Here is a 16924-nt window from a genome sequence, read left to right as displayed (position 1 = left end):
CTGTGTTTGTGGTATTGTCCTGACTTCTGTGTTTGTGGTATTGCCCTGACACTTGTGTTTGTGATATTGTCCTGACACCTGTGTTTGTGATATTGTCCTGACTTCTGTGTTTGTGGTATTGCCCTGACACCTGTGTTTGTGGTATTGTCCTGACATCAGTGTTTGTGGTATTGCCCTGACATCAGTGTTTGTGGTATTCTCCTGACTTCCGTGTTTGTGGTATTGTCCTGACTTCTGTGTTTGTGGTATTGCCCTGACACCTGTGTTTGTGGTATTGTCCTGACTTCTGTGTTTGTGGTATTGCCCTGACACCTGTGTTTGTGGTATTGCCCTGACACCTGTGTTTGTGGTATTCTCCTGACATCAGTGTTCGTGGTATTGCCCTGACACTTGTGTTTGTGATATTGTCCTGACACCTGTGTTTGTGATATTGTCCTGACTTCTGTGTTTGTGGTATTGCCCTGACACCTGTGTTTGTGGTATTGCTCTGACATCAGTGTTTGTGGTATTGTCCTGACACCTGTGTTTGTGGTATTGTCCTGACATCTGTGTTTTTGGTATTACCCTTACATCAGTGTTTGTGGTATTGTCCTGACATCAGTGTTTGTGGTATTGCCCTGTCACCTGTGTTTGTGGTATTGCCCTGACACCTGTGTTTGTGGTATTGCCCTGACACCTGTGTTTGTGGTATTGCCCTGACACCTGTGTTTGTGGTATTACCCTTACATCAGTGTTTGTGGTATTGTCCTTACATCAATGTTTGTGGTATTGTCCTGACATCAGTGTTTGTGGTATTACCTTGACACCTGTGTTTGTGGTATTGTCCTGACTTCTGTGTTTGTGGTATTACCTTGACACCTGTGTTTGTGGTATGTCCTAGCTAAACGTGACTCGTCTTCTCGTTTTCGCTCACTGTGTTTGTTGAAACAGGCATACAACAGTTACAAGTACTACGAGCTATCTTTTCAGCAAATGGAGTGTTGCAATCAAACAAAATGTATATGTACGGGTTCAAAGCACTGTTACTGGCTGAGAAAATTCCAAAAAAAAGCTACAAGGTTCTGATTCAGAAGAGAAGGATTCCCAAAAGCAATAACGATTTCTTGAACTAAATAAGGCGTGCTCGCGGTTAAAAATGTTGACACGACAGTCAAAGTCATTTTTAACGTTTTCACTTTCGCCCTTGAAATATGCGAGTTTGACCAGTTCAGGCATTCACGTTTCGTTTTCCTTTCCTTCCGTTTCGGATCTATAAAATGTTCTTTTCTGGATCGAAACTGGTTCAGACTTCCAGATCTTGTCCACATAGTGTAGATTATCCTGGAATACAAGATAATGATTATCAATATAGGAAGGATAAACACCACTAGAGGAATCAGAGCCATGTATACTTGTCTGTGAAGGACGGACAGAGAAGAAGTGTAAAACTTAGCAACACAGAATGTTTTACCATCAGACAAGGTGACAGTCTGGAAAACGTAGGAATTTGGTAAGGATGGCAACAGAGACAGAACCCATGCACTGGTAATCAAAGCTTTGGTGCGAGCATTACGAAACAACGGATATACTATGGCCGAGTGACGATCTAATGCAATCGCTAACAGCATGTAATTCGAAGAAACCATGGTGAAAGTTTGGCAGACCTTAAATGTCCGACAGAAAAGATCACCAGCAATCCATTCTCGGTTCATGAACTCCCATACCAGTTGAGAACACATGGTGACAAGAGTGACCAAAATATCGGCAACAGCAAGATCGACAAACAGCACGTGGATGGCGCTCCTATGATGCCACTTCTGTTTGATGTGCAGACACATGGCTGAGTTAGAATACGATCATGGTAACGAGAGTATAGACTCTCACCTGATGATGGTATTTCGGACCAAGGACTGCTGGTTTCTGGCCACAGTCCTCACGAGTAATGTCCAAACTACATATGGTGCCATTGAACTCCATTCTGTCTCAGAAACTCTTCGAATCTGTTTACTTAGTTTCTGAAAAGAAGAAGGAAAGTGATATTAAATTCAAATTATTTTACGTTCGATCTTCATTTTTACAGAAATTCTGATATTTGACAGCATATTCTTGTAATATAACAACATTTAGAATAACAATTTAAATATAAATAAATAAGACATTGTAAAAAAAGATTGGTCTTGATAACAGACTGCTCAAAATAAAAATGATTTTAAAACTTTAAAGAAATGACAAAATGTGGAAATCATTCATAGATCAAACAAGAAAAATACTATTCGTTATATGAATCAATTAAATTATAACTATTAACAAACGTTACTGAGAAGGCTGACGGTCAGGGACTGTATTCTTAAATAGTTCAATTAAAGGGTTCGTATCCCGCTCGCACCAAACATGCTCGCCCTTTTAGCCGTGGGGGCGTTATAAAGTGACGGTCAATCTCACTATTTGTTGGTAAAAGAGTAGCCCAAGAGTTGGCGGTGGGTGGTGATGACTAGCTGCCTTCCCTCTAGTCTTACACTGCTAAATTAGGGACGGCTATCGCAGATAGTCCTCGTGTAGTTTTGTGCGAAATTCAAAAACAAACAAAACAAAGCAAACGATATTTATTCACTGTGTGAAGAAACCGAAGAAGTCATGACATGTTATGTCATTACACTATTATGATTGGTTGGTTCCTCGGGAACATAAAACGTAAGTTGTTATTCAGGTGTTGTTGTTTCTTGTTCTAGAGTATCTTGTTTTGTTTGTTTGCTTTTAAAACAACAAGAAATGTGTCATGTTATCCTCTGAAGCTTCGTCGTTGTTTCTGTCAAACCTCGCTTGTCAAGCGGAAGAAATGTCGCTTCGAACCGGACAGAAAGAAAGACCATAATTGGAACATCCATATATAGTCATTGAGCCTCGTGGTCTATGTGATACTGATAGCTCGGGTAAGTACGCTACTAGTTCGTCCATACATAAGGATCGTTTGATCGTTAGCTCTTATGCCAATCTTAAACTTAAAAAGAAAAGAAAATTATCACCCAAAGAGAGCCCCCACTCCTCCCTAGGGAATTTTTTTGTTTTTCTGTTTTATATTTAGCGCAAAACTGATAAACGATTACCTGTGTCAGTATTTTCTAACTTAGCAAATACAGATAGAGAGAAGGCAACTTATTGACGCTACCCGCCGCCAACTCTTGATCTATACTTGTACCAAAGAAAAGTGGGATTGACCATTACATTATCAGTGATGGAGACTCGACCCTGCAACAAACAGAGTGTGAGTCAAGCGCCCTCACCATCCGGCCATGCCAAGCCACCACCAACACTCACACAGTTGTTCAGCGGTAAGTCAGTGAGCTTATAACTCTAAAATCACGTTTCGATACCCGCAGTGGAAAATCATTGTGTAATTCACAAATCTGAAAATTTGCCACCAAAAATGGAATGGTTAGCATGCTGTGATGAAAAGTTTCATTCCTAATATTCTAAACGTTTACATCAATATCAATACTTGTAAATGTTAACACCAATATCAATACTTGTAAATGTTAACACCAATATCAATACTCGTAAATGTTAACATCAATATCAATACTTGTAAATGTTAACACCAATATCAATGCTTGTAAATGTTAACATCAATATCAATACTTGTAAATGTTAACACCAATATCAATACTTGTAAATGTTTACATCAATGTCTGTAAATCAATAAAAATATAAATAAATAAATAAGCGATCTAATTGGACAAACACTTTGTGTATTTAACTTATCAACATTTCATGTGATTTTGTATTATCCTGTAAGAACTAAAGAGACCAGGTTCAAATTGTTCACGAAATAAATAAGTTTCAAATTCAAGTGCGCGTCTTACTAATCGTTGTTAAGCTCAGGCGGTATGATCTTCCAGTGATACGTGTGTAGTGATGTTGTGGTAGACATTTGAAATATTAAGAACAGCGATAAGTAAGATTTATAAATATTAAACTATCTATATGTTGTTACTTTCATTATTATTTTAATGACTTTGATTCTAAAGAAAAAGTGTGTCTTTAATATTAATCTTCTACTTTGTTGTTAGAGTGTTCTTAATACAACTTGCAATACACTGTGTGTTCTTAATAGAACTTGCAATACATTGTGTGTTCTTAATACAACTTGCAATACACTGTGTGTTCTTAATACAACTTGCAATACACTGTGTGTTCTTAATACAACTTGCAATACACTGTGTGTTCTTAATACAACTTGCAATACACTGTGTGTTCTTAATACAACTTGCAATACATTGTGTGTTCTTAATACAACTTGCAATACATTGTGTGTTCTTAATACAACTTGCAATACACTGTGTGTTCTTAATACAACTTGCAATACACTGTGTGTTCTTAATACAACTTGCAATACATTGTGTGTTCTTAATACAACTTGCAATACATTGTGTGTTCTTAATACAACTTGCAATACACTGCTGGCCAAAATCTTAAGGCCAATGAACATAAAGAAAAAATATGCATTTTACGTTGTTAGACTCAACCACTTATTTGAGTAAGCTTCGAAAGATGAAAATAAGAAAAGGAAAATAAAACCTTTTTTAGTATTTAATAGTAAAATGTGAACACCGTGAAATAAGCCTAAATACTAGCTGGCCAAAGTTTAAGACCATACTGAAATGAAGCGTTAATCGGTAAACACGTAACGAAATTTAGTCATTTGTGTTCAAGCATTAGCGTTGTCAACATCTCCCACTGACATCTCCTGTGTAACATTAGGTAAAAACATGGCAAAGACTAAAAGTTGACAGAGTTTGAACGTGGCAGAATTGTCGAGCTGCAAAAGCAAGATCTCTCTCAACGTGAGATTGGATGTAGTAAAACTGGTGTTGTAAATTTCTTAAGAGACCCTGAGGGATACGGAACGAGAATTTCAAGTGGTCGGCCCAAGAAGATTTCGCGGGCGTTGAGCAGGAGGATTTGACGGGTTATCCGGCAAAACACCAGCCGATCGTCGAACCGTATTAAGGCCCTTACGGACGTAGAATGCAGCTCAAGAACAATAAAACGGCATCTTCGAGATAAAGGCTTTAAAAACCGTAAACGTCTTCAAAGGCCACGCCTCCTTCCACACCACGAAACAGATCGGTTAAACTTTGCTGAGAAGCACCAAACATGGGACGTAACAAAGTTTTGTTCTCTGACGAGAAAAAAAAAATTAACTTGGATGGTTCAGATGGCTTCCAACATTACTGGCACGATAAGGATATCCCACCGGAGACATTTTCTACATGACACAGTGAAGGAGGTTCCATCATGATCTGGGGTGCTTTCTCCTTCCATGGAATAATGGAGCTTCAGATTACACAGGGGCGTCAAACAGCAGTTGGCTACATTGGCATGTTGGAGAGAGCATCCTTATTGACTGAAGACTCTCGCATGTGTGGAAATAAATGGATCTTTCAGCAGGACAACGCTGCAATCCACAATGCCCACAGGACAAAGGACTTTTTCATGGCGAATAACGTGATTCTTTTGGACCATCCAGAGTCTTCGCCCAAACTGAACTCCATTGACAATGTTTGGCAGTGGATGGCAAGGGAAGTCTATAGAAATGGACGTCAACTCCAAACAGTGCATGATCTTCGTGAAGCCATCTTCACCACTTGGAATAACATTCCAGCCAACCTTCTGCAAACGCTTATATCGGTCATGCCAAAGCGAATGTTTCCAGTTATTCGCAATGAAGGTCGTGCAACTCACTACTGAGACTTCTTGTTGGGCATTTCCTACCCTGTTTAGGACTTCTTTTTGGTATGGTCTTAAACTTTTGACCAGCTAGTATTTAGGCTAGTTTCATAGTGTTCACATTTTCTCTATTAAATAGTTTCTTTTTATTTTCCCTTTTCTTGTTTTCATCTTTAGAAGCTCTGCTCAAATAAGTGGTTGAGTCTAAGAACGCAAAATGCATATTTTTTCTTCATGTCCATTGGCCTTATGACTTTGGCCAACAAGGTATAACAAGTTTTCAAGACCAACGTTATACGTTCTTAATATAAGGTTGACAAGTTAACTGTTTATATCAGCCACAAAATTAAAAGTACCATGTTTTAGTGTCAACTTTCAACTTAAAGTTTAAAAGTCCTATGTTTTAATGTCAACTTTCAACTCAAAGTTTAACACTGCTATGTTCTTATGTCAACTTTCAACTTGGGTAAAGTTTAAAAGTACTGTGTTATAATGTCAACTTTCAACTTAAAGTTTAAAAGTACTGTGTTTTAATGTCAATTATGTTAAATTTTCTTCAAAGTAACCTACAGTTTCAAAAATTGGTATTATTTGTTAAAATTACACTAACTAAGGCAGTATTGTCTTTGTTACCAAACTCCATTACTTAAAGAGGTACGGTTTTTGATAGCAAACTGAGGCAGTGCGGTCTTTGATATCAAACTATGTCAGTTTAATCTTTGATACTAAACTGAGGCAATACGGTCTTTGATATCAAACTATGTCAGTTTAATCTTTGATACCAAACTGAGGCAGTACGGTCTTTGATATCAAACCTCACTAATTAAAAATGTACGGTCTTTAAAAACAAGCTACATTAATTTAAAACAATATATTATTACATATTATTGGCTTGTCATTTCCTTGTGGTTAAGGCATTCAACTGGAAGTTGAAGTACCGTATCTTTCTATTCTAAACACATTTACAAACTAAGTTATAGCTGAAGGTACCATATATTTCTATTCTAAACAAACTTACAAACTAGGTTACAGATGGAAGTACGGTGCCTTTTTATTCTAAACAAATTTACAAACTAGATTACAGTCAGAAGTAACGTATCTTTTTATTCTAAACAAATTTACAAACTAGGTTACAGCCAGAAGTACCGTATCTTTGTATTCTAAAAATTAAAATATGTGTTCTTATATACCAAGGAAGAAATGGATATTTTTATGACCAATCAGTATTTCTTTAATGCTTTAAACAATAATAAACAATTTTGATTTTAACAAAACGTTCGGTAAGAAATAATAATCAAAAACTGTTAACGTACGTGATTTTTTATATTTAGCAAAGTTTTTTTCTATCGTTATATAAGGGGAACAGAACAAAAGCTTTATTTACGATAAACTTCTAGGAAGAGTTACATGTCCCAGTTATCTTTCTCAGTTTTATTTTCCCTCGTCTGTGAGTGACGTCTTCTAACCATTTGTTAGCCAGCCTGTTTTATTGAGCGGACTTAGCAGTAAAAGTAACCCAACTTTCTTCCTTTACAAACAGTAGCAAGATTCTGACTCTCATCTACACAAAAGGTGATGATGGATGACGGAACTGGAGGATTACAATAAGAAATCCATTCGTGATGAACAAGGGTAAACTTTCAATCACTCGTGAGTCATAACAGCCATCATAAAAACCATTGTCAGTTTAATCAATTAACGCCTGATAAGCCTAACCAGTGTGATAAACTTCATTGGTTTGTTACGATTTAGATCAAATTGATGTAGACAGACAACGTAAGCTTTATTTTATGTCTGTTTAAAATCTAATTTCAAATTAATTATGGAACAATTAAAATAAATAAGGTGAAAAACAACGGTAGTCAAACGTGAATGTCATTATATTCGCTAACCCTAATGAACTTTATTGCTTCGGCAACTTAGGCCTGTCATGCTAAAGCTCTAAGCATCTTTTCCTGGTATTACTACTAGTGTTTTAATACATTTGATAGAAATGTTGTCCTTGGTGTGGAGTTTACTAGTTACTTCCATATAATTTAGTGTTTCAAACTACGGGGTCAAATAAGTTTTATGAAAATGATTTTGGATATTTCAACAAGCAAGTCACCCCACAATCATAGTCAATATAAAATCGCTGTGGAACGGGATGTATCAAACTATATTTTGACATATCTAATATTACGTAGATAGTGTAGCATCGCCAAAAATTTGATCTCTTTCGGGAAGAACATGTAACAGTCCTTTTAGAATCAAATTATTTATATATTTAGAACATAAACATATGTACAGATTGAGAGTTAGATTTTCCAAGGCGGGAACACGCCTTGTAACCAATGTCATTGAAAAACAAAAGAATAATGACCAACAGGGGCACCTTGGGCATCCATAAAGAGACCTGAACAAGTCGTATCCTAACTACACTAAGTGAAGACTGAAGTCTGGTAACAGTTGTGAATCGACGAATACAAAGGTCATTGGCAAAATCCGTCCATGTGTTCCAGAAAACAGTGTGCAGCATAATGAAGAAGGACTTCCTTTCGGAAACGTGACCAATAGGGCACGAGCTTACCAACAAAAGGCTTAGAATCATGTGTTCCGACAAACCGTCGCATAACTGAAGCAGTGGAAAAATGAGTAGGATATTCAGGATATTCTTTAATAAGACATACCAGCTAAGTCGCCGGATGCAACATCTGTTTTCTGTACTATCGAACTGTTGAAAATGACGCTGGGAAACAGTCGCCCTCTTCAAATAGATGGAAAGCATTAAGAGATTAGTGATGTACTTTGGACATGACAGTCGTCAGTAATGAAAGCTACACTGCTGGCTATTAACACGAAGAAGGGTTGTCATACCAACATGGACTGTAACATTGTGGTGGATCTTTAATATAATAATTGAGGTCAGAATAATATTGGGATTCGTATTAATTGTATTAGCACTCATCTGTCATGCTGATACGAAAAATTTCGAGTTATATATTTTTGATGATTTTAGGGATTACGGTTAAAAAAGATGAAAATTGTTGGTTTCTTACCATCCAGTTATCAGCAGATGATCGGCCCGGCATGGTCAAGTAGGTTAAGGCGTTCGACTCGTCAGTTGAGGGTCGCGGGTTCGAATCCCCGTCGCACCAAACATGCTCGCCCTTTCAGCCGTGGGTGCGTTATAATATGACGATCAATCCCACTTTTCGTTGGTATAAGAGTAGCCCAAGAGTTGGCGGTGGGTGGTGATGACTAGCTGCCTTCCCTCCAGCCTCACACGGCTAAATTAGGGACGGCTAGCGCAGATAGCCCTCGTGTGGCTTTGCGCGAAATTCAAAATAAATCAAACAAAATCAACTGATGATCTATAACTCGGTCTAGTTTGTTCGGGAATGCTGTCATAAGGGACAACATATGCCATTTATATTTTTCTAATGTTTTTAGGGCTTGAGGTTGGCAGCATATCAAACTACAATAGAAGCTTTAACAACTTAATCTGGAGTTGGTAAATGTAGCGTTTTCCTTTAAATAATTCGTCATTAGACGCTCTAACAATTGATGTTTAAAATCACATAAATCATTAGCATTTTCATTTCAATCATTCGTTAGTGGAGAGTTTAGAAATTCAGTCAGTTTTGTCCCAAGAAAAATCGAAAAAGAAAGCTTGTGGGTATTCTGATTTGAGTTAAAGCGTGTAAAACCTATAGTTCATGAGGTTGTAATTATGTTCAACTACTACTGCTAGAGGGCGCTTTTTAAAGCATTATTATCACAACAGAGTCTGAAGATCCTTGGCCATCGAGTCGTGACTCTGGTATACTAGAATAATTTTTTTTCAACAAATTTATTCTCTATTACACTATTTAGTTCTACGTCACTGAAAAATGGAAAAAGTACGAACAATGTCGAACAAGTTAATCTGTGATGTTAAGCATGTTGTATATTCCTGACTCCATTAATCTATTTTATCATTACGTTTAAATCATGTCCTCGTAATCTGAGGGTGGCGAATTCGAATCCCCGTCACTTCAAACACGCTCGCCCTTTCAGCTATGGAGGCGATATAATGTGATGATTAATCCCCCTATTCGTTAGTAAAGGAGAAGCCCAAGAGTTTGGCGGTGGGTGGTAATGACTAATGCACTCGCTCTATTCCTACACTATCAAATTAGGAACGGCTAGCGAAGACAACCCTCTTGTAAGTTTCGCGAAATTAGAAAAAAAGAAATTATGTTAGTGAGAAAATTCAGAAATCTCTCTAGCAGTGAGTTAAAAATAACGTTCGAACCTAAAATGGAAAATAATTTCATAAAGCATTTACTGACACATTGTTAAGTATCGTGTTAAATATAAAAAAGAATAATTTCAGAAACAATAAGTTACTGTAATATAAAAATCATTTTAAAAACAAAAAAAACCAGACTGATTTCAGAAACTTTGTCCTCGTAGAATAGTAAATAAAATGTTCAAACAAATAGCATAATTTTAGAAATAAAATACTCTTCAACATAATATTGAAATGAATGTGGAAAAGCAATCGTTCTCGTACACTAGATGGAAAGTACTCGGAGAAGAGTGATGTGCTTTGGACATGACAGCCTTCAGCAATGAAAACTACCGTATGACGATGCTTTTCATTCTTGTTTAACTACATTTGATATTCTCCTTCATTAATATTGAATTAAGAAAAGACTTAAAATTATTTTAAAGCTTCCAAATTAACAGTGAAATTTAGTAAAATATTAAAATTACTAATTAAAACCTTATTAAGCTGTTCACTTGGAGCGTAGTGTGGTTGTTTATACAGCTTTAGGTCTTGTGTTTCAAAATGTTCGTAACTTCTTACCAAAGTAAGATTAACAAACATGTTTCAACATTATTTGATTGATTCAGAATCACATTCTGCAGCTGAAAAAAAAATAACGAATTTATTTGCAAAAGAAAACACGAAACGTTTGTCATTTCTGTTTCGTTTACATACGTGAATACAAATTTCAAAGTAGTAAACTTGAGGAATCCTAAGAATATAAACTAGGACAAATTTCAAAGTAGTAAACTTGAGGAATCCTAACAATATACACTAGTAAAATTTTCAAAGCAGTAAACTTGAGGAATCTAACAATATCAACTAGGACAAATTTAAAAATAGTAAACTTGAGGAATCCTAACAATATCAACTAGGACAAATTTAAAAATAGTAAACTTGAAAATTTTCAAAGCAGTAAACTTGAGGAATCTAACAATATAAAAAAGTAGTAAACTTGAGGAATCCTAACAATATAAACTAGGACAAATTTCAAAGTAGTAAACTTGAGGAATCCTAACAATATAAACTAGGACAAATTTTAAAGTAGTAAACTTGAGGAATCTAACAATATAAACTAGGACTAACAATATAAACTAGGACAAATTTCAAAGTAGTAAACTTGAGGAATCCTAACAATATAAACTAGGACAAAAATTTTCAAAGCAGTAAACTTGAGGAATCCTAACAATATAAACTAGGACAAATTTCAAAGTAGTAAACTTGAGGAATCCTAACACTATAAACTAGGACAAATTTCAAAGTAGTAAACTTGAGGAATCCTAACAATATAAACTAGGACAAATTTTAAAGTAGTAAACTTGAGGAATCCTAACAATATAAACTAGGACAAATTTCAAAGTAGTAAACTTTAGGAATCCTAACAATATAAACTAGGACAAATTTCAAAGTAGTAAACTTGAGGAATCCTAACATTTCTATAAACTAGGAACACATTTTAAAGTAGTAAACTTGAGGAATCCTAACACTATAAACTGGGACACATTTCAAAGTAGTAAACTTGGGGAATCTAACATAAACTGGGACAAATTTCAAAGTAGTAAACTTGAGGAATCCTAATAATATAAACTAGGACAAATTTCAAACTAGTAAACTTGAGGAATCCTAACAATATAAACTAGGACACATTTCAAAGTAGTAAACTTAAGGAATCCTAATAATATAAACTAGGACAAATTTCAAACTAGTAAACTTGAGGAATCCTAACAATATAAACTAGGACACATTTCAAAGTAGTAAACTTAAGGAATCCTAACAACATAAACTGAGACAAATTTCAAAGTAGTAAACTTGAGGAATCCTAACAATATAAACTAGGACAAATTTCAAAGTAGTATACTTGAGGAATCAAAGTAGTAAACTAACACAATATAAACTAGGACAAATTTCAAAGTAGTAAACATGAGGAATCCTAACACTATAAACTAGGCTTCCAAACTCGCGGTGGCTACAGCACAGACAAATACTTGAGTGGTTTGGCACTTGAAAAAATTCTCTGTGTTAGATAGGTGACGTAACCTGTTAGTTAAAGTTTAAAGTTATGTTGTAGATAAGTGATGTCATCTCTCATATAACATTTAAAGTTATGCTGTAGATAAGTGATGTCATCTCTTATGTAACATATAAAGTTATGTTGTAGATAAGTGACGTCATCCGTCATGTAACAGTCAAAGTTATGTCGTAGATAAGTGATGTCATCTCTTGTGTAACATCCAAAGTTATGTCGTAGATAAGTGATGTCATCTCTTGTATAACATTTAAAGTTATGTCGTAGATAAGTAATGTTATCTTTTATGTAACATTTAAAGTTATATATAATACTTCATATTGTATAATAACCCTAATGCCTGCTGTTTACATAAGACATATATGGGAAAAAAAATTGTTCGAACATTTCCTATAGATAAGAAAGATATATATGAAAGTACAATGTGTAATATCGTATTTGTGAAAATATAATACACAAATTTGTTAAAAATTATAATATATAATGTCGTTGCAACTTAAAACATGTAACGTCATTGAAAACACAACGTATTTCTCAGTCTACGAAGTGTATAAACATAGTTTTATGCACATATATACTTGCTGTCTTAGGATAATATTTACTAAGTTAAAAATACAAGAGACTTAGACTGATACAAAAGGTTAATAATTTTCTCGTATGTACCTTTGTTGTAGACACCATGATTTTCTTAACGTCGAATAAAACCTTTAAGGTTTTTTACCATTGTAATTTTATATCAAAAATAACTTACCTTATAAGGATGGAAACGAGAAACAACGTTACGAGACTCGTGACCGCGAGGAACTGCTCAGAAACTCAAATTCGATCTTATATTTCACCAAGAAGGAAGGTGGGAATCTTGAAACCTCGTCCAATCGCAGCCCCTGTTGGCATCTTTCTGGCATTACAGCAGTATTGCGGTTGATTGTGAGCATCTTGTGACTCTACACATCATGGTATAAAATTGTACTAAATCTGCCACTCGTGTGATCGAGTCTTCAGTTGAATGATAGCCATAATTATAATTGTATTCATAAACTCAAAAAAATATAAAGAACATCTCATGAATCTATATAATTATTGTAAATCAAGGAATTATTTTATTGAATATTTTCGCAGATAGCCCTCGTATAGCTTTGCGTGAAATTCTTAACAAACAAATCCTTTGAGTTCGTATAGCAGAATCTGACTGTCACTCTTATAATACACCTAAAGTTCGAAAGTGAACGAGAGCCACGGAACCTCAATCCAGCACATTAACTGAAGAAAGTGGGAACATGTGTCACAGAAGCAATTGCCTTTGTGTGTGTGTGTGAATTTAATGAACATTTAAGTGGAATATGGCGAGTTTTATTCACCAATAGAAGTTGTCAAGGATGATCTATATTTATTTCCTCCTGATAAAGAAACGTGAAATAAGTCATAGAAAGTTTCACAAGTAAATAACTGGTGAGAAAAATAATTTCGTGAGTTCACAAGAATCTTTGTTCATAATTACATAAAAATAACACATGGTGGATAAAATGTCGTTCACGGTTCGAATTTAGTTTGTTCTGAATTTCGCGCAAAGCTACACGAGGACTATCTGAGCCAGCCTCCCTAATTTAGCAGTGTAAGACTAGAGGGAAGGCAGCTAGTCGTCACTACCCGCCGCCAAATCTTTGGCTATTCTTTTTCCCAACGAATAGTGGAATTTACCGTCACATTATAACGCCCCAATGGCTAAACATGTTTGGTGTGACGGGGATTGGAACCCGCAATCCTCGGATTGCGAGTCGAATATCTAATCACATAGTCATGCTGGGCCACACGGTTCAAGTATCTTGATCGTATTAATTAATCTAATCTAATGCTGATGTCATTAATTTGTCTTTGTACTCAACCAACATTCAACACCTAGATAAATACGCGCGTGTCTAGAACTTGATACTTATGTTAAATAGCACTAAAACATAAATATATCAGTATCAATCATTTCAAATAATGGAGTCAGGAAAAAGAACCAGAAGAAATAAAAGTTAATTCGATAAAAAATTCAACATTTCAAAGTCATCTTTCTCTATTAATAACCATACTGGGTGTCAAACATCAATAATTATTTTGTCCTTCGCTGGTACAGCAGTAAGCCTACGGATTTACAATGCTAAAATCAGGGGTACGATTTCCCTCGGTGGACTCAGCAGATAGCCCGATGTGGCTTTGCCATAAGAAAACACACAGACATAATTATTTTTCACTCAGTGTCCCGTGTCGCCGTTTATGAAGCTGATGGCAGGATATTTATTTATTCCGTTAGATCACGAGAATACATCCGAGGGGATCATAAATTTACATAATCATCCGCAATATTAATAATATTTGTACGTCGTTGCTGGGGAAGCTGGTATCAGTTCATAATTCCAACACATTTACTCAAAACAGACGTGATCACCGAGAAGATGAATTAGTGTTTTATTGTAACTAACTATTTGTGGCTACACTAAACGATAGAAGGAATAATAGATGAAGTAAACACAACTGGAACAAAAATACTATAATTCATTGTGTGTGTGATTGCCTAATAACGTTATTGTAGACAGAACATAAAAAATGATTTTGTCTTATTTTAAATTGGCCCTCTACGTTTTGCTCAATACTGATTAAATTTCTGTGATTTACGATAATTTGATATTTTTGATTCATATTTAAATAAGGTGTTTTGAAGTAACTCAAAATTAATTCCCTCATCGTGAACCTTTGAAACAATATCCAGTTCCAAATGAGATAGAAGATTTACTATTCTTTTTAAATTTGTAAAACTTTTGTACATAAGTCATTATTTGTAATAACCGTTATTGTATAATTGTATTATTGTCTGAATATTAAAATATATGTGTTTTTAGAAAGAAAATTGTGGGTATCAATCTTGTTAGCAAATACCGTAAATTGGATACGTATCGACATTTATTTAACTTCTAAATATAAATTATAAATTAATTCAGGTTTAGGCCTATTTGAAATTGTAACACGTAACATCACACATTTTCAATGATCATAACGAAACGTAAGCGAGGAAAGCAACTGATAAAAATGAAATGGGACACTGAAGTTATAGACCCCAAGAAATGTATTGCACACGTTGTACCCGGCATGGCTAAGCGTGTTAAGGCGTGCGACTCGTAATCTGAGGGTCGCGGGTTCGCATCCCCGTCGCGCCAAACATGCTCGCCGTTTCAGCCGTGGGGCTGTTATAATGTACGGTCAATCCCACTATTCGTTGGTAAAAGAGTAGCCCAAGAGTTGGCGGTCGGGTGGTGATGACTAGCTGCCTTTCCTCTCGTCTTACACTACTAAATTAGGGACGGTTAGCACAAAGCTACTGGAGGGCTATCAAAAAATCATAGCAAGAGTGTTAAAAGTGATTATTTAAGTTTGGTTGTATATCGTGGTAAGTTTGTTTGTTTGCCACGTCATACAACCAAACTTAAATAATCACTATTATTTTTTTAAAATCATTAAATATTAACTCACCAAATAAATTGAATAATAACTCTTAAACTAAACAGTTTTGTATATCCAAAAAATATTAATTACTAATTTGAAATCAATCTTTCCCCAACTTGTGTGTCTACAGTGAAGTTATAATTTATAAAGCTTCTGTAATAAATAATCATTTTCTTTGAAACAAACATGGATTTTTAAGGCGATAAAACAGGCAATTTTTAAATACTCTATAACTTTTTATTTTCTATTTACATAGATATTATTTTAATTTTTTATCGATGCGAAGTTTGTGAATATTCGGGACAAGAAAACATAAATCGAGTTCCACTGTCTCTTATTAGTGAAGAAAATCGTCCGATCATAGAAGTTCTTCTATTGTTGTCTTGCATCTGGCTTTCTAATTCGGTTAAACACTAGTCAAAAAATTCTCGTGGATCTAAATATGTTTCAGGAGCTTCGTTTCTCAATTTGTCTATCTACTCTAGTCCTCAGAACCCTCTGACTCTGATGATTTTCTTTCGTGGAACAAATCTCGCAGTTCTTTGAAGTAAAGAGGTCTCTTTGATTTATATTTCGTAAATTTGTTGTGACGTCTACAATGTGAAAGTTCCTTCTTCCTTTCAGTTAACAGAGTTTCCGATATATATGAGATAATTGGTTTATATTTATGAGGCTGTGTTGTTATAAAATATTTTGTATCAGATCCTTCAAGACTCGTGATAATGTTTGTTATTTTACATGAGGGATTGCTATTTTGGATGTCCTTTCTATTGGTGAAAACATTCGCCTTTGTTTCTTTCTAAAAATAACAAGAATCAGGATAGGTTGATGTTAGTTATCATTATATCGAAATTACCTCTTGGAAGTTAATACAATGAAACTACCGATAACTGGGCTATATCAAGTTAGTGGATATCAATTAAAATACGTTTTCGAACAACACTTTTATTGAAATATCAAAAATTTTGAGCAAACTAATTGACTCTATAAATTGATTTCTAATAAGTAAAAAGGGAAGGGAATGTTTATCTTATGCATATCGAAATATTTAAAACTTTACTTCGGGGAAAAACTCTGTAGAAAGTATTATATTTCTCTAGTAAGAAACAGAACAAAATGTAAACAATTACTAACAAGTGTTATTAGAAATTTGATAATTTCAAAAATAATCAAACTAAAAAAGAAATTGAAATAAAAAAACGTTGGTACTAACAACTATACTTTTGAGAATGATAAATTGCGTGATGTATATTTTAATTTAGTTGCTGCAATTATCGAGAATTTCACTCTACGTTGTTTTTGTTGGTTTTATTATTAGAAAACTTCAAAACGGACTATCTGTGTCTGCTCACCATGAGCATTAATACCAGACTTTTAGAGTTATAAGTGTTCGGTCCTATTACTGGGCTACACCA

The 16924-nt window shown here is 34.9% G+C and overlaps 1 protein-coding gene across 1 annotated transcript; it reads right to left on the bottom strand.

The window, feature by feature from the left end:
• Window positions 1-1022: 1022 nt before the first annotated feature.
• Window positions 1023-1817, bottom strand: LOC143231313 (cardioacceleratory peptide receptor-like). Its single transcript, XM_076465863.1, has one exon. The coding sequence runs from the start codon at window positions 1815-1817 to the stop codon at window positions 1023-1025; it is 795 nt and encodes a 264-aa protein (XP_076321978.1).
• Between the last annotated feature and the right edge of the window lie 15107 nt (window positions 1818-16924).

The sequence above is a fragment of the Tachypleus tridentatus genome, chromosome 11 (assembly GCF_004210375.1).
Source record: "Tachypleus tridentatus isolate NWPU-2018 chromosome 11, ASM421037v1, whole genome shotgun sequence".
NCBI lineage: Eukaryota > Metazoa > Arthropoda > Merostomata > Xiphosura > Limulidae > Tachypleus > Tachypleus tridentatus.
The sequence above is the reverse complement of the archived record's forward strand: the minus strand, read 5'-3'. Positions and strand labels throughout refer to the sequence as shown.